Below are 23,503 nucleotides of genomic sequence, written 5' to 3' on the forward strand. Positions count from 1 at the left end.
CCGGAGTCCTCACCACGGCCTACTGCCTGCGTGATTGGCTCTTGCCTGCCTCCTCACCTCCTCTCTTGCTCTAGGCTCCCTGCTTTGCTGTGGCTGCTATGTGGCAGGTTTATTCTGGTTTAGGGCTCTTACCTGTCCCTCCCTCCAGAATGCTCTGCCTCCAGATAGTCCCATAATCTGCTTCCTCACTTTATTTCAGTCCGTGATGAAATGTTACCTCCTCAGGGAGCCTTCTCTGACTATCCTATTTAAGACTGGAATCCTGTTCCCTTACTTTCGCTTTATATTTTGTTGAGGTACTTACTGCCGCCTGATGTACAGCATCTGTTAGTTTATCTTCGTCACAAGACCATGAACTTCTGGAGGTGAGAGACTTTTGTCTCTGTCACCGCACTGTCTAACCAGCCCGTGCACTCAGAAGTGCTCAAAAGTGCTGTTGGTATTAAGTATTGTGCCCGAAATGAAACACACCTGACGTGTAGTTGTAGCGCTTACGGATGCGTAAAAGTATCTGGCTAATGGAGTGGGTAGGTCCTCTGCTCCCTTCCCCACTCCCCTCCTATGACATCTCGCATAGCGACTGAGCATCAAGCATCTTAAAGACCTCTCTTAAGGCGGTTCACGATTTGTGTGGTGTAGTTAGATAGACCACCCAGCAGAGGGCAGTAGAGCCGGGGTTATAGTAAGAGCGACTTGAGGCTTCGATTTTTAGTCTGTTACTTTTATTTTGCACAGAAACAAAAAGTTCAGTTTAGGTTTACAGCCATTTTCTTTAAAGTAAGTTAGGTTGGAGTGGTCCTTAGATGAAAATTAGTCCCTGATTTTGAATAAGATGATTTCCAATCTTTAGTTGGTATCTTAGTTTAAAATATTAAAGGCCTATGATAAAATGAGGGAGGAGTCTTTTAAAATGTTTGTAGTTTTTAAAAGGTGATAAGTAAAAGGATTGCTTTTAAAAAAAGTGAATAAGTATAAAATTATTTTCCAATTTGTGACTAGTTGTTAGCTTTAACATAGGCGTTTAGCAGCACTTCCTAACCTGCTCTGTGAAAAAATAAAAACTAACGTTCTTTTTCTCCAAAGGTGTATTTTCACGTACAGTGCGTGCCGCACATACTTACTGGTGGTGGTTCTGCAGTAAGCTGCCTATGACTGTTCCCTGGGACGGAGATGGGCAGGGAGAGAGCCCCACGTGGGCGTGGGAGACGTCTGTGCACCTACCACACAACTTTGCGTTGATGTGCCACCTATACTGATGGCCAGTCCGTGAGCCCAATGTGTTATCTTGTCTTACCATTTCAGCATGTTCATTTCAGTATATTTAATCCTCAAAATAAAAATATTTAAACCCTCCTGCTTACTACTAAAATTTTTTTAAAAAGCAACTCTGCAGATGGACTGCTTCTGCATGTTGCCACATTTTGGCTGACGTCTACTTTCTCCCAAGCACACGTTTTATTCAAGAGAGAAGCTGGGCTTTAGAGAGGTGCCTCTCAAACATTAATGTAGCATGAACCATCTGGGATCTTGTTAAACTTCGGATTTGAATTCAGTAGGTCTGGGTGGCACCTGAGATCTGCATCCAGGCTCCAGGTGATGCAACGCTGCCTGTCTGTGGACCACTTTGTGAGGAGCAAGCCTTCACACCTGGTCCCTAAACTAGGAAGGCAAGTTAGGCTTCCTACAAAACATCCTATGGTCACTGCTAGGAATGTAAGAGCTCGAGACGTCCTCACTTTTCTTATATTGAGTCTTGAATGTGTTCTGAAGCACATTGAGTGTGTAAGATACAGTGAAACGCGTAAGCTGTACAATTCAAAATTCAAAGTAAATAGCTTTAGTTTCAGAATGGTTTTAATGATATCCAGTAACGTGGTATGACAAGAGTGGTTTACAATTAAATACTTTTCTGTTTGATTCTCCGACTTTAATATGAGAAAAGCTCTTAAGTAATTTATGTTGATTACTACTCCAATCTGATTTTTGTTTTTCAGAAATCAAGTGAATTGTGCAACTTTATGTACAGACATGCATACATTCGTTTTTATATCTTCGACTGAGAGAAAAAAGACAAAAACCAGTTAATCAAACAAAGCAATATACATATCACATCTTAACAAAAATTTATACATTATGTATGAAGGAAAACGTCCAAGACAATTTGTCTTTAAAAAATATACAGTTCTAACAGTTGTGCAATATATATACACACATATATACACATTCATATTTTGACTTTATGTGCCAAAATAAATCAGGTACATATGAAACCCTCTTTTTATATTTACATAATGGCTACATTTTCATTCTTTAAAGTTCAAAGAAGTAGTTAACATTATTATTTATTTCAAACTTTACTCTTATGTTTACCTTTTACTTCTAAATATTTAGTCTTTCATAAATTGATTAAAATGAGTATGTATTAACATACATGAAGGGCATAGTCCTAAAAAGTTGTGCATACAGTTATTTTCTGTGTGCAAATTGAAATGTTAAAGATGGACCAGAGGTCTCAGTCTGAGGAATCTTGCTTTCTGTTTAATGTCTTAATTTATAAGATTTTCATATATTAAGTTATAGCTGTATATCAGAATAGATAAATACATTATAAAATTACACCTTTTATAATAATTTTTCATACAATCACTTGTGTGATTATGATAATTGGTTTTAGTTTTCTTTTCACAGTTAACAGATAACTTTTACTATTTTATAAAAATAACACCGCCAGCTAGAAAAAAGTTCTGTCCAGTTAGGAATTCTCATTTGCTGCTAAACGAATGATGCACAATTTCAAATCTCAATGCAGTTTCTTCACAAACTATTTCACTGTGTTATTTCCTAAGGCTGGTGCGGCAGCCATGCGTGAAGCAGCTCAGTTTTTATCACATTCTGCAGATCTACCATTTATGAAATGGAAACTTTAAGATGGCATCATGTAAGCCCCATACTCTACTTTTAAAACAAAAGTATGGCTTAATAGGAATACGTAACTTTTGTTCAAACAATTCTTTTTCCTTTAATTTCCTGGATAATTACCTTTGCTTAAAAGTGCTTGAGAATTTCTCCTCCCCAGCGCCTCTGCCTCACCCTGTGATCTGATCACGGTGTGACGGGTGTGGCCTATTGAGGCCACCCACTTTTAGTGCACAGTTCTTAGTCGAGGTGACTTTCCCTCCTAGGAGGCGTCATACAATGTCTGGAGACATTTTTTGATTGTCATGACTTGGGGGAGGGGGTGTTCCTAGCATCTGGATGGGAGAGGCCAAGGATGCTGCTAAACGTCCTTCAAGGCACAGGACAGTCCCCATAAGAAAGAATTACCTGCCCCAAATGTCAATAGTGCCAAGGTTGAAAAACCCCGTCCTAGTGTCATAAACGGTGCAGACACAAGGGGCTAATGTTTTAGTGTCTAGTAATCCAGCTACTTCGTGGAGACAGTGCCGTCAAGGCAGGTTACCTAGACCAAGGCTCGTCACGCCCTTAAGCTCACTGTGTGTACGAGACCTCAGTTTAGTGCTTGTCTAAGGAAGGTGAGGCAGAGTAAAATAAAAGGATGACGTGCTATAATCTGTCATATAACACACTGAAGAATGAGTATGTATATACATATATACAGCAGTTACATGGTTTGTTAAATATTCTCTATCAACTTAGCGACTAGGTTCTCCTCCACATTGTTTAAATAAAATTTTTATTGGAAAGAAACAGTGAATCCATACAGTTGTTATAAGAATTGAGCTCTAGCACATCTAACTAGAGAATATCGTGCTATAAACCCGACATTTTTTGATTAATTGTTTTTTTCTTCCTTGTTTGTCTTGTCAAATACAAAATAAATCATTAAACAGTGCAGATAGCTCTGGACTGCCACAGCAGGGGCGAGGCCAGGAGGCCGTCAAGGCCAGATGCACATGGGCAAATACCTGATTTCCTCTGACTTCAAATTCTTGGAGGATTGTCTTGTATTATAAGAAATCCAGATTGCAGACCTTTAAAGCTAAAAGCGTCGCTGCTGAGCACCAACCCAGTCTTCCCATTCGATCATGAGGACACTGAAGTTTCTAGAGGTCAGTGACTTGTCTGAAGCTTTGGTTAGGCAGTTTCTGACATCAAATAGCCCCCACTGTCTTTGCCTGTGCCCTTTTCCTCCCAGTCCCTCCTAGAGAATATGTGGGCTCAGAAAAAGAGAAAAGAAGGTCCCAAAGTGGAAATGGGTGGTGTTCCTCAAGGTGGGCCATTTACATCATAAAGACTGGGGCGCTTGTTAAAACCAGGTTCCCGGGCTTCATCTCAACCCCACCAAATCAGACTCTTGGGATTTGGGGCCTAAACATCTACTTTGTGAACAAACTTGCCCAGGTGAAAGTCATTCTTCTGGAAGTTTCAGTCCTCCAGAAACAGAGGAGCATAGAGGGTGCGCCTGTTAATTTGGTTTCCAATGCTGTTATAACTTCTCAAATTCCTGAGATGATGTTTTCCTTTGCCTTGTTTACACTGCCTGAAATCCCAACAATTAGAAATTCACTCAAGCTTATTTTTCTTACTTGTTTAGCAACAAATGAAAAGAGTTCCCTGAAGTGAAGGGGATTATACAGTAATTCGTGCAAATATGTAAGTTAAACAGGTGACTTCTCCTCACACCCGGTATCGAGCAGCTGCCCAGAGGGAATGGGGGATTAGGACGAGGAGTGAAGGAAGGTGGATAACCCCGGAGTAGTGGATGGGAAGGCAGGCTCCAACGGGCTTCTAGAACATGGGGGCACCAGCAGGTGGGAGAGCGGTTCAGTACAGAAGGAGGAAGGATGCCAACAAAATTACTCATCTTTCAAAAATTCACTAGATCCCTGTCAGCCCACCAGTCAAGTTGGCCAGCTGTGCAGCCTAAAAGAGAAAGGGAACTTCCAACTTCCTCTGGCACAGGCTGGGCCTCCAGTGGACAGGGTTGTACCGTAAATGTGGTTACAGATTTTAAACAAAATTTTGTGCTTTGGCCTCTAAACTATTTCCTACCCCCCCACCCTAAAATCGAAACGTCCTCCACAGGAAGCACATTCTAGGCTCCTACCAGTTAGTCAAGCAAGAAAGGGATTCTGAGGAGGTGGCTGTGGGCTGACAACAGCACATTTTACCTCGTTTATAAACAAAATTATCACAATATCATCTCTGTGGCAACTTTGGATGCACAGCCTCACTTGAAGGCCTATGTTGTCTTTTTCCCCATCTCAACACCAGTATCCAAGCTAATTACATATCTATACCACAAGTGGACTACTTCCACTTATGTTGTTGCTATTTAAAAACCATTTTAAATGATTGCTTTTTTCCCCCAACACTGAGAAAGGTTATATTTTTAAGACTTGTCACATTTGGAAGCATTTCACGTTTCTGACACAATGTACGGTACGTTGCAATGTAAACTCTGGACCAGCCAGTGTAAAGATCACTTTTCCCCCATATAAGTCTTTTCCCCTTTCTTCTCCTAGCCCTCACCCCCCACATCCCATTTCTTCTTTCCAAACCGACCTGCAGTTTTCCTAAAATATCAGGCTGGTTTACGTATTATAATAAAATGCTGGGATTTTAAAAAAATCCTTTCATGCAAATTGCAAACCCAGGCCGAGATGCTGTCAATTTGCACCACAGTGAGAATTGCCGGGAGGTTCAGCTGTTGAGTTCTGTGGTCTCGTCAATCTCCTCTGGGTTTTTGGCCATTTTTTCATATTTTCTTTTGAAGAAGCCGAGCTGTAAGATGATGATGTAAAGATGTTACCACCTATAGCTTATTTTGGAGGGGCCCCTTTCCCTAACGCACCTCTGGGAGTCGCTGAAGCTCTGGAGACAGTAGCTTGCAGACTACTGACCTGGCGTCAGCCCCTCAGTGAGGAAATTAATACCCAGAGAGTTCAGCTGAATTGCATTAAGTTAAATTTTTCAGGGTCTACTCTTTGCAGCTGAATAAAACATTCAGGGGTCTGGATAAAAGAAAGGTTGAAAAGAAGGACAGGAACCAAGACCAAAGAGATACAGTCCTTATGGATTGTTTTCAAAGACATCAGTGAGAATTTGCAAATGAACTTGAATTTCCTGTTCTCATGATGGCGGGAGGCACCATATAAAACTTAAGGGTGCTGTTTGATAAGGAAATTCAAGACAGACGTCTTTGGAAGCCCTGTATTATAAAATAAGAAACTTTTCTTACCTTCCATAAAATTGCAACCAGAGCTAATAGCAAAAGGATTCCAGCAATTACACTTCCCACTATAACTCCGGTTGGTACTTCGGCTTTCTCATGGGGCTTCATGATGGTGATGGGAATCTGTAAACGTACATACACAATTGAGTTAACTTATTTTAGCACTGAAAAAAAGAGATGGCCTAGTCAAATTCTCTAATTTCATAAATGATGGTCTAGAAAGGTGGTGTGACTTGCTCAGGATCACATTCCACAGTTAAACATTGTGCAGGGGCCGCCCTGTGGCCAAGTGTTTAAGTTCACGTGCTCTGCTTCGGCGGCCCAGGGTTTTGCTGGTTCAGATCCTGGGTGCAGACCTAGCCCTGCTCAGCAGGCCACGCTGAGGCGGCATCCCACATGCCACAACCAGAAGGACTACAACTACAACATACAACTATGTACCGGGGGGCTTTGGGGAGAAGAAGAAGAAAAAAAAAAAGATTGGCAACAGATGTTAGCTCAGAGCCAATCTTTAAAAAAAAAAAATAGTGCAGTACAATTTCTAGAGAAAATGCTCCTGCAAAGTCCAGGCAAGGAATTCAAGTTTTCTAGTTTCCTCCCTTTAATGGCATCAGGGTTTAGCGGATGTGTCATCTCTGAAAATCTCACATTAATTACTTATGAAGTAGGAACTTCAATTTCTGGCACACGGTCTCACTATGAAGTGAAAGCATTTGGAATCCAGGCTCAGGGAGGAGGACTCAAAGGCCAAACAAATTAAGATCCAAACCCCTTGTGATTAAACAACAGTAACAACTTCACAAACTTCCTGAAATATCGATTTCACTTAACTCTTACTCAAGCTTACTTGCTATGGATGGTTAAAAAGTAGTATTATCTTAGAGCTCAAGTTGACATTTTCAGTGATAAAAATTGTCTTTGAGTCTACATACTTGACTCTTTCTGGCCACTTCCTGGCAATCTATGTGACTTTGTAATAGAATGGCTGCCCTAGGAGTTCTAACAATAAAACTGGATATTCTTTTTTTTTTAATTGCAGAAAGGATCACAATCATTTCCTCCACAAACTATATTCTTCAAAAGCTACATTTTGGAGCAAAACACGGGGACAAAACCATATTTACTTGATTGAACACTGAATTACGGCGGCAGATGAGCTGTTTTTCATCACAGAATTTATGACTTGGGCCAAACTTGAGTCTGGCCTTTCGGTGACTATATTCTCATTTGTATTTTCAAGAGCTAAAGTAGTCTTTATAAATTTAGGAGTAAAGTAACTATAAATTCATAGAGTTCACTGCTTAATGGCGGTTAGATCTCTACTTGTCTCTATTCCGAAACTTCCCAGTCTGGGGTCCGTGGATTTCTATGGATCCATGAGTACAAAATTTTTGTATTAGAGTTTTAAATAGGACTGGGATTCAAATAAATTTAAGAGTTACTTATCTACCTATAGGGATATGTCCATTGATTATTTGGATTCCAAATGTTATTTTAAAAATTATCCAAAATATTATTTGGATTCAAATAATATTTTTATAGACACAATTAAGTAATAGTTGGCCCGTGTTATCAGTATTGCACTGAGAAAACCAAGAAAAATCTCCTAAAGGGTTCATTAAAATTGTTAGAATTTTCAATTAATACATTTATTAAATACTGCTTTCTAAAAAAACAAAGACTTCAGCAGAGGTTCAAGTATTGTCTGAACACTACATTTTTCTAAAATGAGCCTTAAAAATCTCTATAGCACTTTTCCCCCAGGCTACGTTCATAATACTTTATATCTGAAGCCACATTTCCTTTGGCTCCATTTCTGATTTTCCACGCTCCAGCCTCTGAAGAGAGGGTGTGGGCCTTTGCTGAGGGTCCTAAACCAGAGGCAGAGAAGCAGTCTCTGTTGTGTGGAATCCTTGTCCCTGGGACAGCAGTGCTGTGCACTCCACTCTCAGGCATTGAGAGGTCCAGAGTTCACAGGGCCATTGGCTTTTTAACCAAGTCTGTAGGCTGCAGCAGTGACCGAGGCAAGCTGCCAAGTTGGCCTTGGGGTCAGAGTCTTGAACTGGCTTCCAGTTTCTAACAAAAGCATTAGGAGGAAAACGCTCAGGGCTCTGCCAGCAGATTAGCTGGACATGGAAATCCCGCTCTATCTAAATACGGCGTATTCTAACCAGAGTTTCAGTGCAAAGGAGACTCATCCCATGCCAGCTCTTGGAACAGGGAGCTTTGGTTTTCTCTCAAAGTACATTTCTTTGCAAACCCCCCACCCCTTTTTTTTTTAATCAACCAGAAGCATTTATAGTTTTCTAGACTGGAAGACCTAATGGATGGACATTTCACACAGTGTCAATGTCTAGCTATAAGGAATACTACTAAAAAACAGAAGCTCTCTAATAATGCCTTATTTATTAAGCATACTTCAACACTTCTCTTTAAAAAATTCTCTGAACTACAATATATGATTCAAATAAGCATGACTTGGATTTTATGGTCTAAGATCTAGACTGTTTTGTGTCAGCATGAGGAGAAGGGAAGAACTGGTGGTGGTCCGGCATAGAGAAGAGAGCCCCAAGCAAGACGGAGCCCCTTTTGTTGTGCCTTTCATTGGAACATCACCTCTGATCCAACTTTGCCAACGTGGCGGGGGTGGTGGGGTTGTGGAGGAGGCCAAGAACATCACTGAACTTTTCTGTGTAGCAAACATCCTTGCCGAAAGCTCAACATAAATAAATATTGAATTTTTAGAGTTTCAGTGAGATACTTCTACATATACGTAGGTGAGAACAACTATTCTGAGTTTTCAGAAATGGAATGCCCATCCTAGACTCTAACGCCCACAAGGAGGGATGTGATGCGCTCACCGTGACTGTGTTTTCTTCGATCACATATATCTGAGGGTTATAGGTGTCGATTTCTGCAGATGCTGTCAGCTGTACTGTCTGGAAAGTCGACTGGAACATAAGAATAAGGAATATATTTTATCCTAGTAGAAGTTAATGCATAAAACTCAGCATGTTTATTAATTTTTTTCCTTGTGGAAAGTGACAAGAGCAGATGCCAACTCTGAAGACTCAAGAATCTTTGCGTGCTTAGACTGACGGTATGTGACAAGACCACACATGAGAAGTACCAGAGGCTTAAACCGTGTGGATGACCACGCCCTGCCACAGCAAATTAAACCCAATCTCTGGGGGGTGGAGTCCAGACACCAGCAGGTTAAAACATCTCTCTCCAGGTGGTTCAAACTTGAAAACAGAGTTGAAAAACAAGGGTTTAGAAATGAAGTTTATGATTGGGAAAGATCATAGTTCAGATTTTTAAAAACTTAATGAAGTTTGTGACATCAGGGGAAATTGCAAACTTGATATTTTTATACACTTACCTGAATAAGTCACATAAAGGAATGGAAAATCAGACTAAAAAGGAAAGAGAATTTTTCTTCTGGGTACATGTGTAAAATAATACTGTTTAAAAGTACACTTGAACTTGACCATGCATGTCAGCAGTAGACACTCTGAGCCTTTTGTCATGCTATAAAACGTGAGCAATAATTTCAGCTTTCCTACTCCAAGAGTTTCTATTAAAAATATTGGATTTGGGGTAGGCACATAGGAAGGACATATACTTTATGCTGATGCTACTAGTAACCTCCTAATATGATTTAACTTTACAAGCATCCTTGGATCTAGTTACAGAAAAAGAAGCGATTTTTCAATGGATACATTCTTGATGTGTACGTTGTTTTCTCTATAATGCAAATATTGGGACTGATGCTTACTTTGAAGTAAAACACAATGCCCAAACTCAACACAAGACTGGAGAACTGCCTTCACATGCTCGGGTTACTAGGATTCGGTTTTTCTGGTTATTAGGGCACATGATTCATTATACTCCATGAGGTAATTTGCTAAACTATATCTGAGAGCCAGAAAGCAAGAATGCATATCCAAAAAGTGAGCAATTTATTTCCTTTCCACTGGCTCCGTCTCTGATTAGCCGTCTTAATTTTCTCAAGATGGAAGATTGCATCAGAAATTAACCCTGATCACTCGGCTCTTAAACACACATTAGGGGGAACATTAAAAGAATTAATAATGGTTTAAAATTTTTAAAAAACAGTAGCAGTTACATGAATGCTGGTTTCATAGTCCCTGTAGATTAAAGAGGAAAGGATTTCCTTACAATACTGATATATCTGCTAAGCTTGGCCCTCCGCACAGTGCCGAGCATCCTGCAGGGTTAACACGCAGGGGTAGGTATGCCACACATACCTGGGAGAGCGAGGTAACACACCTGCTCATATTCAACAAGACCTTCCCTTACAAATGGCAGTCAACATTGCCATCGATTTGGAATCACTTTGTGATGAAATTACTTGAACTGTTAAGTTGACTTGCACGGCATCAGAAAGAGGGTTAAAGGCAGTATATTCATGGGTTCTAATACGGGAAATGAGATCTGTATTTCAGACTGGGTCTCCTAGGTGGTCTGAGAACATGCACTTGGCCGTTGAAATCGCTGAAAACAAGGTGGGGATAAACATTTGCCCTCTCATGAAGGAGGAAGATGGGGAGGCTTTGATATACCGTAAGGAGTGTTTTTCAGCTTAACCATCATAACCATGTTGAAAAAGCTTAAATAATACACTTCTTTAGGATTTTGCTCCCAGAAATGAAACTGCTGCTTGGAAAACCTTTGGGAAAGTACTCTGAAAAGTCTTATAGTTAAAATGATGTAGCTTTAAACAAACTCAAGAAAAACCAAATGCTTTTTACAGGGCTGGCGTGATTGCGTTTTGATTTGCAACAGTCAGTTTTCCTTCCCAGCTGGCAAAGGTTGCTATGAAAACATTTGTTCCTCAAATCCAAGGAGCCAAGAACCAGTTGGTGAAACTGAGCACCAAACAGCAGCAGCTGGGCCGGCAGTGTAACTATCGGCATGCTTCACATCTTACAGGATGGAGGGGCATCCTGCAAGCAAACGCAACTAACAAGAAGACAAAACAAAGCAAGAAGAAAACCCAACCCTTCACTCCTCACCCCCCACTTCTCTATTTTTTCCCCCCCGCCTATCACTATTCCTCTTTCTATTATGTCTTTATCCAAGAATATTGCTTATATTTTGGTTCCAGGGGAATGAGGTTTGCTGGAGAGAACATGAAATGATCAGGAAGTAGGGAATAGAGGATAGTCGGTAAGCACCTTGAGCACTGATTTATTTGTTGAAAAAAAAATCCACTGAAAGCCACAAGGCCCCCTGAAGATTTCAAACTAATTTCTACTTTGCTGCCTCAGTCAAAGCCAGTGTTGGTAAAACGAATAGCTAGCCCCTTATGCAGGGAGATTTAAGCAGCACTGCCTAGCCTTATAGTTTTCATGCCAGACTGAAATTCTGGCTCCCAAAATCTCTGCTGAAAGCAGATATCGCCACTGGAGTCACACCTGCCAAATGGAAAAACACACCGACATTGTTTTGGCAATTTCTTCAAACTTCTCATGAGATTGAAATGACTTAAAAAGTTGTACGCACATGGGGCTTTCCCCAGAGAAAGGGTAAAACAGGAGAGCAGAGTGGTGGCCTGGCTCTGATACAGGGAGACGGATCCTTATGTTAGATTTATCTACTGGGTGGTTTGAGATCAATCAAACAAGTAGCTGGGAGCTCAAGGCATGAGGCAGAGTCATGTGCATTTTGATTTGGGTGTGGTGGAGACTAGGAAGTCAGAAATATCAAGAACAAGGGGAGGTAGACAAAGCCAGTGGCCCATTGTAGCCAAAGGCAGCGGAGGGGATCTTGACACCATTCCCAGAGCTTCTCATGTAGGAGGTTGGTGTGGAATCAAAGAAGCAGGCACTTCACAAGCACCCAGGTGATTCTGGGATGCAGCCAGATGGGACGAACTGTCGAAAGGGATGGAAGCATGCTGCTTTCCAGGGGAAACGGCTCTGAGTCTTTTGGACGCTGCCCACATTAGCCAGAATACTAACTTTGTCAAAGGGTGTGGCTTCTTGACATTGAAGCCTTCTGTTTCCTTGCTGTTGATAAACCCAATAAATAGAGCTGGTACTTACTGCTGCAAAAGTCCCGTTCCAAATTCTGGTCGAGACGTTGAGGAAGTATTCACTCTTCATCTGAAGGTCTGTCAGCCAGCAGGTCACGTTACGACATGAAGCCGTTCTGCAGTTCTTTCAGGTTGGCGTCCATGGTAAAAGAAGAGAGAGCGTCAGAATGGGCTTTGAAAAAGAAATGCTAAAAGTTTACAAAGATAGGTAAAACCCAGCGCTAGGAAGGATCTGGGGAAACAAGCAACCTCATGAACGTTTAGTAGTATATCATAGGACATGACGAGCACAATCCTTCTTCGAGAGATTTTGGCCCTGTGGCTCAAAATGCAAAATGTGCTCACCCTCTGGCCCAGCCATGTCCCATCTGTATGGAGGGCCTCAGGAGAGAACCATAAATGTGTGGAAAAAAGCACACCAAGCCTGTTTATTGCACTACTATTTCAGAGTTAAAGAAAAACCCTAAATAATTTGTGTTTATCAATAATGTCCTAGTTAAGTAAATTACTGAATATACATGCGCAACATGCAGTACATTGAGTCATTAAACCTCACGATAAAGATGCATTTCTTAGATTAAAGAAAGTCGACAGTAAGGGTGAGTGGTTGCCAAGGGTTGCGGGGAGGGAGGGATGAACAGGCAGAGCACAGAGGATTTCCAGGGCAGTGAAACTGCTCTGTAGGATACTATAGTGGTGGACACATGTCATTATACATTTGTCCAAACCCACAGAACGTACAACACCAAGAGTGAACCTAACGTAAACTATAGACTTTAGGTGCTTATGAGGTGTCAATGTAGTTCACCAATTATAACGAATGTTCCACTCTGGTGTGGGGGCATTCTGATAGTGAGAGAGGCTGTGCCTATGAAGGGGCAGGGGATATAAGGGGAATTTCTCTACTTTCCACTCAATTTTTCTGTCAAACTAAAACTATCTAAGAAATAGTCTGTTAAAAAAAGTCTATGATGGGGGCTGGCCCCGTGGCTGAGTGGTTAAGTTCCCGCACTCCGCTGCAGGCGGCCCAGTGTTTCGTTGGTTCGAATCCTGGGCGCGGACATGACACTGCTCATCAAACCACGCTGAGGCGGCGTCCCACGTGCCACAACTAGAAGGACCCACAACGAAGAATATACAACTATGTACCGGGGGGCTTTGGGGAGAAAAAGGAAAAAATAAAATCTTTAAAAAAAAAGTCTATGATGTATTGGCCTATAAAAAATGGTAGTGTGGTCCATATATGTAACAGTATACATATATCTGTATGTGGATTAATGCTTAGAGGTATGGAGAAGGATGTTCATGAAATGTTAAGAGTGGTCAGCTGTTAGATTTCTAGAGAACTTCAGTTTCTTTGTAGTTTTTTGCGTTCTCTGTTTCACGTTGTTCACTGTGAGCAGCTGCCATTTTTACAAAACCAAAACATTTTCAAAAAATAAGGAAAATGCTGAGAGGCATAATATTTTGGCGTAATCTGAGATGAGTTTCTATTGGGCATTTTTACATACTACTGTTCAGATGTAAACCACCCTTACACTGTAATTATATTACAGTTACTTAAAAAAGAAACTGTTTTATTCTTCTATTTTCCTGTTTCCCCAACCCATCATGAAACAAAACAATTGTGTAACAGAAAACCTGGGGGCCGGTCCTGTGGCTGGGTGGTTAAGTTCGTGAGCTCTGCGCTGGTGGCCCAGGTTTGCTGGTTTGGATCCTGGGTGTGCGGACCTAGCTCCACTCATCAGGCCATAGCGTGGTGGCATCCAACAGAGAAGAACTAGAATGACCTACAACTAGGATATACAACTATGTACTGGGGCTTTGGGGAGGGAAAGAAAAAAAAAGAGGAAGATTGGCAACAGATGTTAGCTCAGGGCCAACCTCCTTACACACACACAAAAAAGAAAACCAGAATTTCAATGTTTTTCAGAGGGGAGAGCTGTGGTTTGTTTAGGGTTACTGTTTGCTAAATGTTTACTTATTTTAATACTTAATATGTGCCAAGAGCCATGCTAGATGGTAATCTAGTCTCTTTCCCAAAGAAAGGGGCATAGCTCTGGAGCAGGAGATGATAAAATATTAAAAAGCAAAGAGGGGCCGGCCCAGTGGCACGGCGGTTAAGTGTGCATGTTCCACTTCGGCAGCCCGGGGTTCGCCAGTTCAGATCCCAGGTGCGGACATGGCACTGCATGGCAAGCTGTGCTGTGGTAGGTGTCCCACATATAAAGTAGAGGAAGATGGGCACGGATGTTAGCTCAGGGCCAGGCTTTCTCAGCAAAAAGAGGAGGATTAGCAGCATATGTTAGCTCAGGGCTAATCTTCCTCAAAAAAAAAAATAAATAAAAAAGCAAAGAAGGGCAGCTGGAGCGTCATATTTAGCAGCTAACTGAGAAGACGTCAGTGATTCTATGGAGGGGATGTAAGGAGCTTCACCTCCATAGCACACACCCAGTTCCCTCATGGCTCTTCACAATATTTCCCAAATGCACAACACAAAAACAGTAGTTTTAAGTGGAGTCCTTTTGATACGCTGAAATCTGTAACATGTATTTTATAATAATGGCATAAGTAGTAGTTCCAATAACCTAGTCTTGAGTGTGTATTTCTAAACCTTGATTCATACGGGCCATCAAAGGCAAAATAAGAAAGTTCTATGATGAGGTAGTAGGAGAAAAGAATTGCCTTAATTTCCAGGTAAAACAACGAATCGCCAAAGGAAACTGTGAACCTGTTAACCTGTTCTCACCAATTCTTTTATGTGCCGGAAATTTTCACTCTTGAAAGATACTGAAGACAGTGTTTGTCCTATTTTCAGTGGATTTATTTCGGCATTACAACTGATGTCACCAGCCTACAAAGAAAGACATCAAATCAGTCTTAGGAAGCAAAACTGTTTATGATGTTCCACTCGACGTTAGGAGAGCTTAGTGTCACATGTCAGAGGAGGGAGGGGCTTCCGGCACCTTTGACAGCGCTGACCTGGCCACACTTCTTGTCACGGCTAATGTAAACTTTGAAGTATCGAATTGTTTTGACGTGACTTGAAGGGGTGGTGGTGGTTCTTTACAACCCATACATGCTGAGACAAATTTGCAATAACAATAGACTATGAGTGATTTAATTCAGGGTTCTTTTCTGTGGAACATTTTAGGGTTTGGATTCCCTGTAGTCACCTACGCACGCCACAGGAATAGAACCAGCTTAGTGCTAGACCCAGGCTGAGTCAGTGTCAAGGGCTTTGGCTAGAGTAGAGCTTCTCAGGCCAGGCTGCATATTAGAACCACCTGGCAGGCATGGGGAGCTTTTAAAGAAAAACTCTGCTTGTAGAGCATTAGTCCTAGAGATTCTGATTTAATTGCCTGGTGGGTGGGCCTGGATATTGCCGTATTTCAAAATTGACCCAGGTGATTAAAATGAGCAGCCAGGGTTGATTACTACCGTGCGAAAGTCCAGGATGGCAGCTTAAAGACCAGCTACAAATTGCAGCTGTGTAGACCCACTACTCTATGCAATGTGGGTTCCCAGTCAACTGACTTCTCAATGAACAGGACTCTGACAAAGTCAGATCTTCACCTGGCCAAAATGGGGCTTTACGAGTAATTTCTGCACCTGTAAATCTCTAGACTCAGACATTTGTTTTCTTATAACAATATCCTGCTTCTAATATGAAGTTAACTGCTAGTTAATCGGCACTCAGGATGCATAGGGGCTATCTTCTCAGTTTCCTGTCTACGAGATGTTAGACCTGATCACCCCAACCTCATGAAGTACTTCCATGCCGAAAATGCACATTTTTATAGGCAATCCAGTTGCCTTTACCTGATCTGTGTCCACCCCAGTCAGGTACATCAACGGATTCTTTTCTTTGGTGTATTGAGGGATGTGGATGATTACAGATGCCATGCTTACTGGAACACTTCCTGTGGTTACCTAGGTATGGAAGAAAACAGTCTGGTTATGGCCACATCATCCACATTTCTAAGGAAAGTGATCAATAACCTCTGTTGATGAAGGACAACTATTAAGTGGTAAGATCGAATCCATATGAAAGTGAGTCATGGCTTTAGAGTCACACTTTGGGTCTCCGTGTTTCACCTCTTGAAAAATCTCAACATCTACAGTTTTAACTGGGAAATAATTTGTAACTAGGAGAGGGTTTAAACACCTACTATCTGTGGAGTTGGGCCTCAAGGGAGTGAAGTCCCACTTTGCCCCTGACTAGCAGTGTGGCTTGGGCAACTGTTTGCTCCAGTTTCTCATTTGTAAAATAAAGATAATCAGCCACTCAGTAGGTACAGCATCTGTTCTCCTTGCTGAGGAGTCTGTTCTAATTGGCCAGTGCTCCTGTCCTGCTGCTTGTTAAACATTTTAAAGAACACCCATAGGAATAGTAATCCTACCAACCTCATACCTCATCTGGGAATTAAATGGGTCAACATGTGTAAAGCAATTGATACAAAGGCTGGTACTTATTACACTCTCCATGAATGTTATTTTATTGTTACTGCTAATTGACTAAATGTTTCATTAAAGTAGTTGCCAAATATCATGCACATTTTATAAGTTCCAGTATTTGGATCACACATTAAAACGCTTTTAAAGATTTTTCTAAATTCCCAAATTGCAGAGTTGCAACCATGTAACAAATTAGTAGGAAATGTACAAAAAAAAGAGATTGCATAGCCTTAGGGTGGTAAATGAATTCTCTTCTTTTTACTTTCCAAAGTTTCTGTAATGTTATTATATTATAAAATAGTCCTTTCACAAATTAATTTCTCTTTACATACTTGATACTTTAGATTGATAATTGCATACTAATAGCCAATAGAAACTGATTTTAAAGTATTCCTAGATACTACCCAGCAGGATTGTACAAAATGCATATTTGTATACAAATGGTAAGCTTCTCAAATAGAAGTGGTTTCCGAAGATAAACTGGCATACTAATTATGTTCCAGAGACTTTTGTCCACAGAAATACCATTATATTAATGATCTGTTGATTACTGTTGGACATTTGCTTTCAAAATATATCAATTATCCCAACTATGCACAAAGCCCACCTGTTTACTTAACTGCAGTCGCCCTTAGTGGTTCCCACAGCATGGCACCTGGACCAGCAGCATTAGCATCACTTGGGAACTTGTTAGAAAAGTACATTTTTAGGTCCACCCCAGTCCTACTGAATCAGAAACTCTGGGGATGGAGCCCAGGGACCCACGTTTTAGCAAGATCCCTAGGTGATTCTAATGCATGCTCAAGTTTGAGAACCACTGGTATCTTTCAACTTCTTTTTACTTTCTTCTTCTCTTCCTGGCCTCGTTTTTCCCCCCTTTCTCCTGATTTTTCCATCCTTATGACAGGCTTACCAACCTTAATGGAGAAGATGAATTTTGGACCAATATCTTCAAAATTGTGCACGATAGAAGAAACATTCCCATCCGAGGACACTTCATAAAAATTTATGTTGGTAGATCTGTTGGACGATGTTTGTAAAGCCAAATATTTTAGTTATGCTGTTGTTCTTGAAGCTTAATATTTCTTTTATTTAAATATCTTCTAGCTTATATTAGAAGTAAAAAGATTTACATTCGGGTACAGACACACTAAATGAAAACAAGTGGTTATTATGGGCTTATGATCCCATATACATTTCTAAGGCTAACACAAATTCCTTTCAAAACATATCCCTTCATGATCTTTCTGCTGAGATTCTTTATGTTATATGTTTATCAGTTGTAAAGTCTCTAAAATAAGTACAAATGTATGACTTTAGAGCTGATAGTGAAACTCTTCTCAAGATTGCTATTATATTGACTGGTATATCAACACAGTGGAACTTAGTCCGTGTTGATTGGATGCATGGATTTATAAGCTAGAGGATTTTCCTCTTGGTATGGCAGAAATACAATGATAGGATATTGGGCATTAGCTCCTACAGTATTCATCACTGGATGCCTGTGAAACAAGACATACATTTTCTGTATTATTCCTTCTTCCTATTCTTTCCTACTTTCAAATCAACTCTAATGCTTTAGTCTGAATTGGGCTTTGTCAATCTGTTTCCAGCACCCATGTAGAGACCATTTTTAAGATGGCTGACCCAGAGGTTTTATTAGACTAGATGTAGAGGCATTGGACTAAACGTGATCTCTTTGCTTGGGACCGCCAACTAGGGTTTGCAAGTGAAGAGATGAACCAGGTCAGAGGAAGCCTCACAGGACTATGTAACTGGGTACCCTTCCCTTTCCTCACTCATTGCTGGGGCTCTGGGGCTGGATTCCAACCAGGGTAGCTTTGGTGGGGGTTGGGGGTGGGTAGCTGGGGAGGAGTCTGAGAAGCAATATTCATTCCCACCAGACAATTTATCCTAATTATAGGACGTTGATTTTATTTCCTAAAAGAATTGGACTGGACATTTTCTGGTAGAGTTTTTTGGTTTATTTACTAAAAATCTTTCCTTTCTCTTTTTTTATGCCTTAAAAAAAAAAAACCTCTCCAAATTCTCAAAAGGAAAATATGTCATAGGGAGACTTAAATAGATGTGGTATTTGTCAAGCTTATGTATATGAGAGGAAACAATGATTTGTCAGCCTTACATGGAAGATGGGAAAACTGACTAGGATTTGAAATAGAAGGCCTGGCTGTGTGTGCATGAATTATTCCCTTTGCCTTCCAGAAGATCTTTGTGGGAGCTCCTAAGCACAGCCAGTTTCTAAATTGATTAATATTTTCTGCTTTTGCATTTTAAAGAGATCCAACATTTTTTCATTTATTCCCTAAGAGTTCCTTAAGTGTTGATCAATATATTTATAATAGCAGTTAGCTATATTCAGGGGGATCCCATTTTAGAAATAATTCCACTATCCTCTATTTCCACCCATCATATATGCACAATATAACTGCACATTTATACAGTATCAACGTGGTTGCTAAGGGATACACTCAGTAATGGGGTAGGACTATTTTTTAAAAAGTTTGTAAAGATGTTTGTTTCAAAATGTTGTCTACAGCATTGCTTGTGATGGTTAAACAAAACAAAATAAAAATGCAAAACAACCAGATATCTCATTAATATTGAATTGGTTACATAAATTATGATCCAGACAGGAACAGGACAAGTTAGATCTGTATGTCCTGACTTGAAAACTTCTCTAAAATTGCATAAAAAGCAAGGTACAGGAAAATTTTATCATCCCATTTGAGTAAATAAAATGTGTATATTTGTGTGTGTGTGTGTCACATCACATATCCTGGTAGATAAACAAACCCTGTATCTGGAAGGTCATCTGAAAACAGTCGAGATGGTCATCTATGTGATGACCAGACAAGGCGGGGAGGGATGACCCACTTTTCATTGTGTATCTTTCTGTAATGTTTGGATTTTCTATCCACGTACATTTAATGTTTTTCTTTCTAAAAAACATCTAGAGGAACGATCTGGGTGGTAGGATTAGGAGCCTCTTTAGCTTTATTCTTTATAATTCTCCATATTAATTTTTTAACTGTATAATATAGTTTAAAGAACTTCAGGATTTCTTGGAATCCAATTTATCATCACAAAAATACATAGCTAAGATGTTAGTAAAAACGAAGTCCCCTTTCAATCTTACATTCATTTCACGTTAAAATATCTGAAAAAATTGGCCACGGTGGGAGAGTGGAATCATAAAAAGCTGTATTAACAAAAAGCATTTAGGATGAGAAAGAATCATTATGAGTAGGAAGAAAAAAATTCAGATAATGTGGTCCTATCAATCTCTTTGGCTGCATTTGTCTTAAATTACTTATTTTAGCAACCGAGGGTGCTTTGCAATCTGCAGTTACTGATTAATTTTTAAGGGATGGATGACTTGGCTGAACTCGGTTTCTGCTTTTACCGTTTGCGACTCACTTGATACAGAAGCATTCTTTTCATCTTCGCTCATGTGTCTCAAGCTCTAGACAGAATGACACATTTTCCTTTTTGTTTTTGCTCAGTGACCTTTTGGATGATCTACACTGTCCATGCTTTTACGGGCTGGACTGATGTGGTGGGAGTTAGAGAAATCTGTCGTCACTGGACACTTGGCAGCCTGGCTTCTTGGGAACACACTGCTGCATGTTTTCCAGGGGTCAGTGATCTGGGCTGGGAAGCTGCCTTAGTGGCTCACCAGGTAGAGAATTCTGGTTCCCAGGCTTGGAGGTGGGCGTCACCGGCAGCCTGTGTTCTGCCTAGCTGTCCCCCACTGTGTCTGAGTCCATGAACCCACTTCACTTCTAAGTGGGAGTGACGTTGATGATACCAACCTATTAGCACCTGTGGTGTTTACACGTTACTCACTTCTCCAGACACTTGTCTCCCTCAGCAATTCAAGATATTCAAGACTGGTATCAGTGAGGACCCTTCCGGCCAGTGCTCTCAGGTTTACTTGCTTGGGGCAGGTAAGAAAAGGGAACAAAGCATTTCTTTGTGGATGACCTCCTTTGCAGAATGCCTCATTGCCTCCTGGTTGGAAGAAACTCCTAAGCTGTTACGTCAGGAATTTTCCACCCAAAAACTAATTTTCTGTGACTCGTTTGAATATTCCTGATGGACCTACCATGTGCAAAGCTTTGTGTTTGGGGCTTCAGTGTCCAGGAATGGGGCTATCACTTGATATCTCACGTGGACAGTAGGAAATAGGCATGGAGAAGAAAGTGGTGGCAGCTCCTCAGCACCCTAAGAGTTCTGCTTGGACATCTTGGGAAGCGTTGCAGCTCATTTGAGGGCCTGCAGGGGAGTTTCCCCTTGGTCTGTGGCAGAAGGGTTATTCCCCTGCCTTTCTAGCATTACTCTCAGTCAATAAACCTAAAGAGTCGCTCAAAGTTCCCCTAGGGACCAGTTTGTCTCTAGACTTCTGTTTTAGTTGACAAGGGAGAAATATTTTAATTCAAATTCTCCAGTTAAGACTGAGCATATAAAGGACTTGTTTAGTCATGAGCCAAATGTGCTATGAACTGGAGTGATGTCAGAGGTCACAGGCCATGCATTATTTCACCTACCTTGTTATGTGAATATCAGCATCATACAGCAGAGGAATTTTGAAGTTGGCTGAATTATCTGCCTTGTTTTCTTCATGGCTTTCACTATTGAAACAAAGGTTAGAAAATTACTTAAAGAGAAATATTATAAAAGCTATCATCCATCATCAGTGTATGACTTCATTATGTTTTACCTCATGGCTTGGAAACTGACAGATGCCTGATTCTGAAGGTTTTGAAGATTGAAGTCGAAGTTAATAGTAAAAGTCACCTACACACAAAATTGAAATTTATCAGTTTATGATGATTTGTACTCAGGGGCAAACATGAAAAAAAGCTTCCCATCAAAGTAAACTCACTCTAATCTGATTCTGAATTTGATATACCTTAAGTTTCAGATTTGTAGACTTTTTATTGGCCCACCTTGCTTTAGCATGCCTCATCTTTAGAATTAGAGAGGCTTAATCAGCTGACAGATATAAGCCATCACATCAAAGGTACAAATACTTGTCTAAATTTGAAAGCTTTGTGTTCATGTAAAGTTTGCTTACCAGGGGTTAACAAATGACATCTGCGACTCTGTACAGCACTTTGACCAATGTGGGTCAACGTATTCAGAGAAAAAGAACTTTCCATGTTGTATGTGCTTTTTGGAACGAATTGCATGGGGAGGGGGAATCTCCCTTTTATTAACAACTTAAAGAAAACGTTCAAGTATTTAAACACTTCCCCTAAATATGCAGCCAGTTATTTCATGATGCCTATCAAAAGATGATACCTAATCAAGAAGATGGTATGTTGGTGAAGTGACACTAGGGCCAAGGAGGGGGTAGTGTGCATTTGAGGATGAAATGCACATTATACCTTTTGTTTTCTCTTTAAAGCAGGGTAGCCTACATCACAGGTAACAGACTTCTGAGATGAAGCAACCTGGCATGTTACTTCCGTCCCATCAACCTGAATGAGACCAAGGAAACAATAATCAATTAGTAAATAATGTGTGTGTGTATGCATATACATGCTAAAGGATGTATAAACCACCTGGACATTTTAGCAGTGAGGTTGGTTCACACTAAAGTAATTTATTGTCTCCCAAGACTTGAAAATCTTGTATTGTCCAGGTGGCTAATATACTATTTTTATTGCCAAGCAGGACATGCAACAAGCCAAAGGAGAGGTCAAATACTGGAATTTCCCCCCAGAAATAAATCATAGTTCTTATATTTCAAAAGCACAAAATAACTTTAATCCAGTATTTAGAAATGCTGTCTTCAATACATACCCGTGAAATTCGTAGTGTCAAGAGAAGAAAACAAAATCATATGTTGGTGATTATCTATATTTTAAATAATTTCAGGAATCTTTTTTAGTTTTCCTTAGGCTTTTTTCCTCTTTAAAACAAGAAGTTGCCATTTGGCACAGGAAATTTAAATACTGAAGTCAGAATAGGTTTAGAACACTAAATTTATAAGTTCACATTGATGTTACGCTAAATGAAACCATTTTTTAATCCTTTTATCAAGTAGCAAATTTGGAAAAGTCTCAGCTTTTCCTTTCTCTCCTTTTCATTGCTGAAAAGTGGCAGAGGCGGGACCAGGGGGCCATTCATGGTCAAGTGTGTTCCTGGTATAGTGATCAAGTCAACATGATTAACTGCCCTCGCTGGAATGCATCATCTTGGCAGCAGCAAGACCTGTGGTTACAAAGCTCAGGCTGAGCTGTGGGACTCTCATTTCTCAGAGCAAGTGCAGCTCATAGCATCTGTGCAGCATGATGGAGCCTCATCACACAGATGGCTGGAGAAGAGTTACGGTAGTGTCTGGCTACGGCTGCCAAGTCCGAGGGCAAAGGAAAAACTGACCCAAGCTGTGAAGCAGAACTGGGCTAGCTACAGAGCCAGGCTGTGTTCTCATGCGGCTTAACTAGCTGGGAGCCCCAAAGTTAGGACTGATCACACCGAGGGTTGAGCTGCTTCTTCAGACAACACAGAGGATGTGGAGATTTGAATATAAGGAAGACGGTAATTGACAGGGAGTAGTAAACACAGCAGCGGTCAGCACAGGGTGCCATCACATACCGGCATGGACCAGGAAGCAAAAAACAAATTTTCTGAAAAATCAACAACAATTCCAGCGTTGTATGCACTTTCCTTTTTGTTTTTCAGTGTTACTGAAAATGTTAACCTTTTGTTTTGGTTGCTGACAATAAAGGGTTGTTCTCTGTTAAAAGGAAAAAGGAAAA

At 40.6% G+C, this 23,503-nt stretch overlaps 1 protein-coding gene across 2 annotated transcripts in view; it reads right to left on the bottom strand.

Moving 5' to 3' along the window:
- Window positions 1–1,836: 1,836 nt before the first annotated feature.
- Window positions 1,837–23,503, bottom strand: part of ITGA2 (integrin subunit alpha 2) — a 93,942-nt gene continuing 72,275 nt past the window's right edge. For both annotated transcript variants that reach the window (XM_070586887.1, XM_008530881.2), the window contains 11 exons: window positions 23,340–23,481; window positions 22,127–22,219; window positions 21,457–21,533; window positions 21,284–21,367; window positions 17,633–17,735; window positions 16,080–16,190; window positions 15,007–15,111; window positions 12,268–12,381; window positions 9,058–9,147; window positions 6,203–6,319; window positions 1,837–5,745 (listed from right to left, as the gene is read on the bottom strand). In XM_070586887.1, the coding sequence (XP_070442988.1) occupies window positions 5,665–5,745; window positions 6,203–6,319; window positions 9,058–9,147; window positions 12,268–12,381; window positions 15,007–15,111; window positions 16,080–16,190; window positions 17,633–17,735; window positions 21,284–21,367; window positions 21,457–21,533; window positions 22,127–22,219; window positions 23,340–23,481 (1,117 nt within the window). In that variant the 3' untranslated portion in view covers window positions 1,837–5,664. The remainder of the gene's footprint in view (window positions 5,746–6,202; window positions 6,320–9,057; window positions 9,148–12,267; window positions 12,382–15,006; window positions 15,112–16,079; window positions 16,191–17,632; window positions 17,736–21,283; window positions 21,368–21,456; window positions 21,534–22,126; window positions 22,220–23,339; window positions 23,482–23,503) is intronic.

Source organism: Equus przewalskii, chromosome 20 (genome assembly GCF_037783145.1).
Source record: "Equus przewalskii isolate Varuska chromosome 20, EquPr2, whole genome shotgun sequence".
Lineage (NCBI taxonomy): Eukaryota > Metazoa > Chordata > Mammalia > Perissodactyla > Equidae > Equus > Equus przewalskii.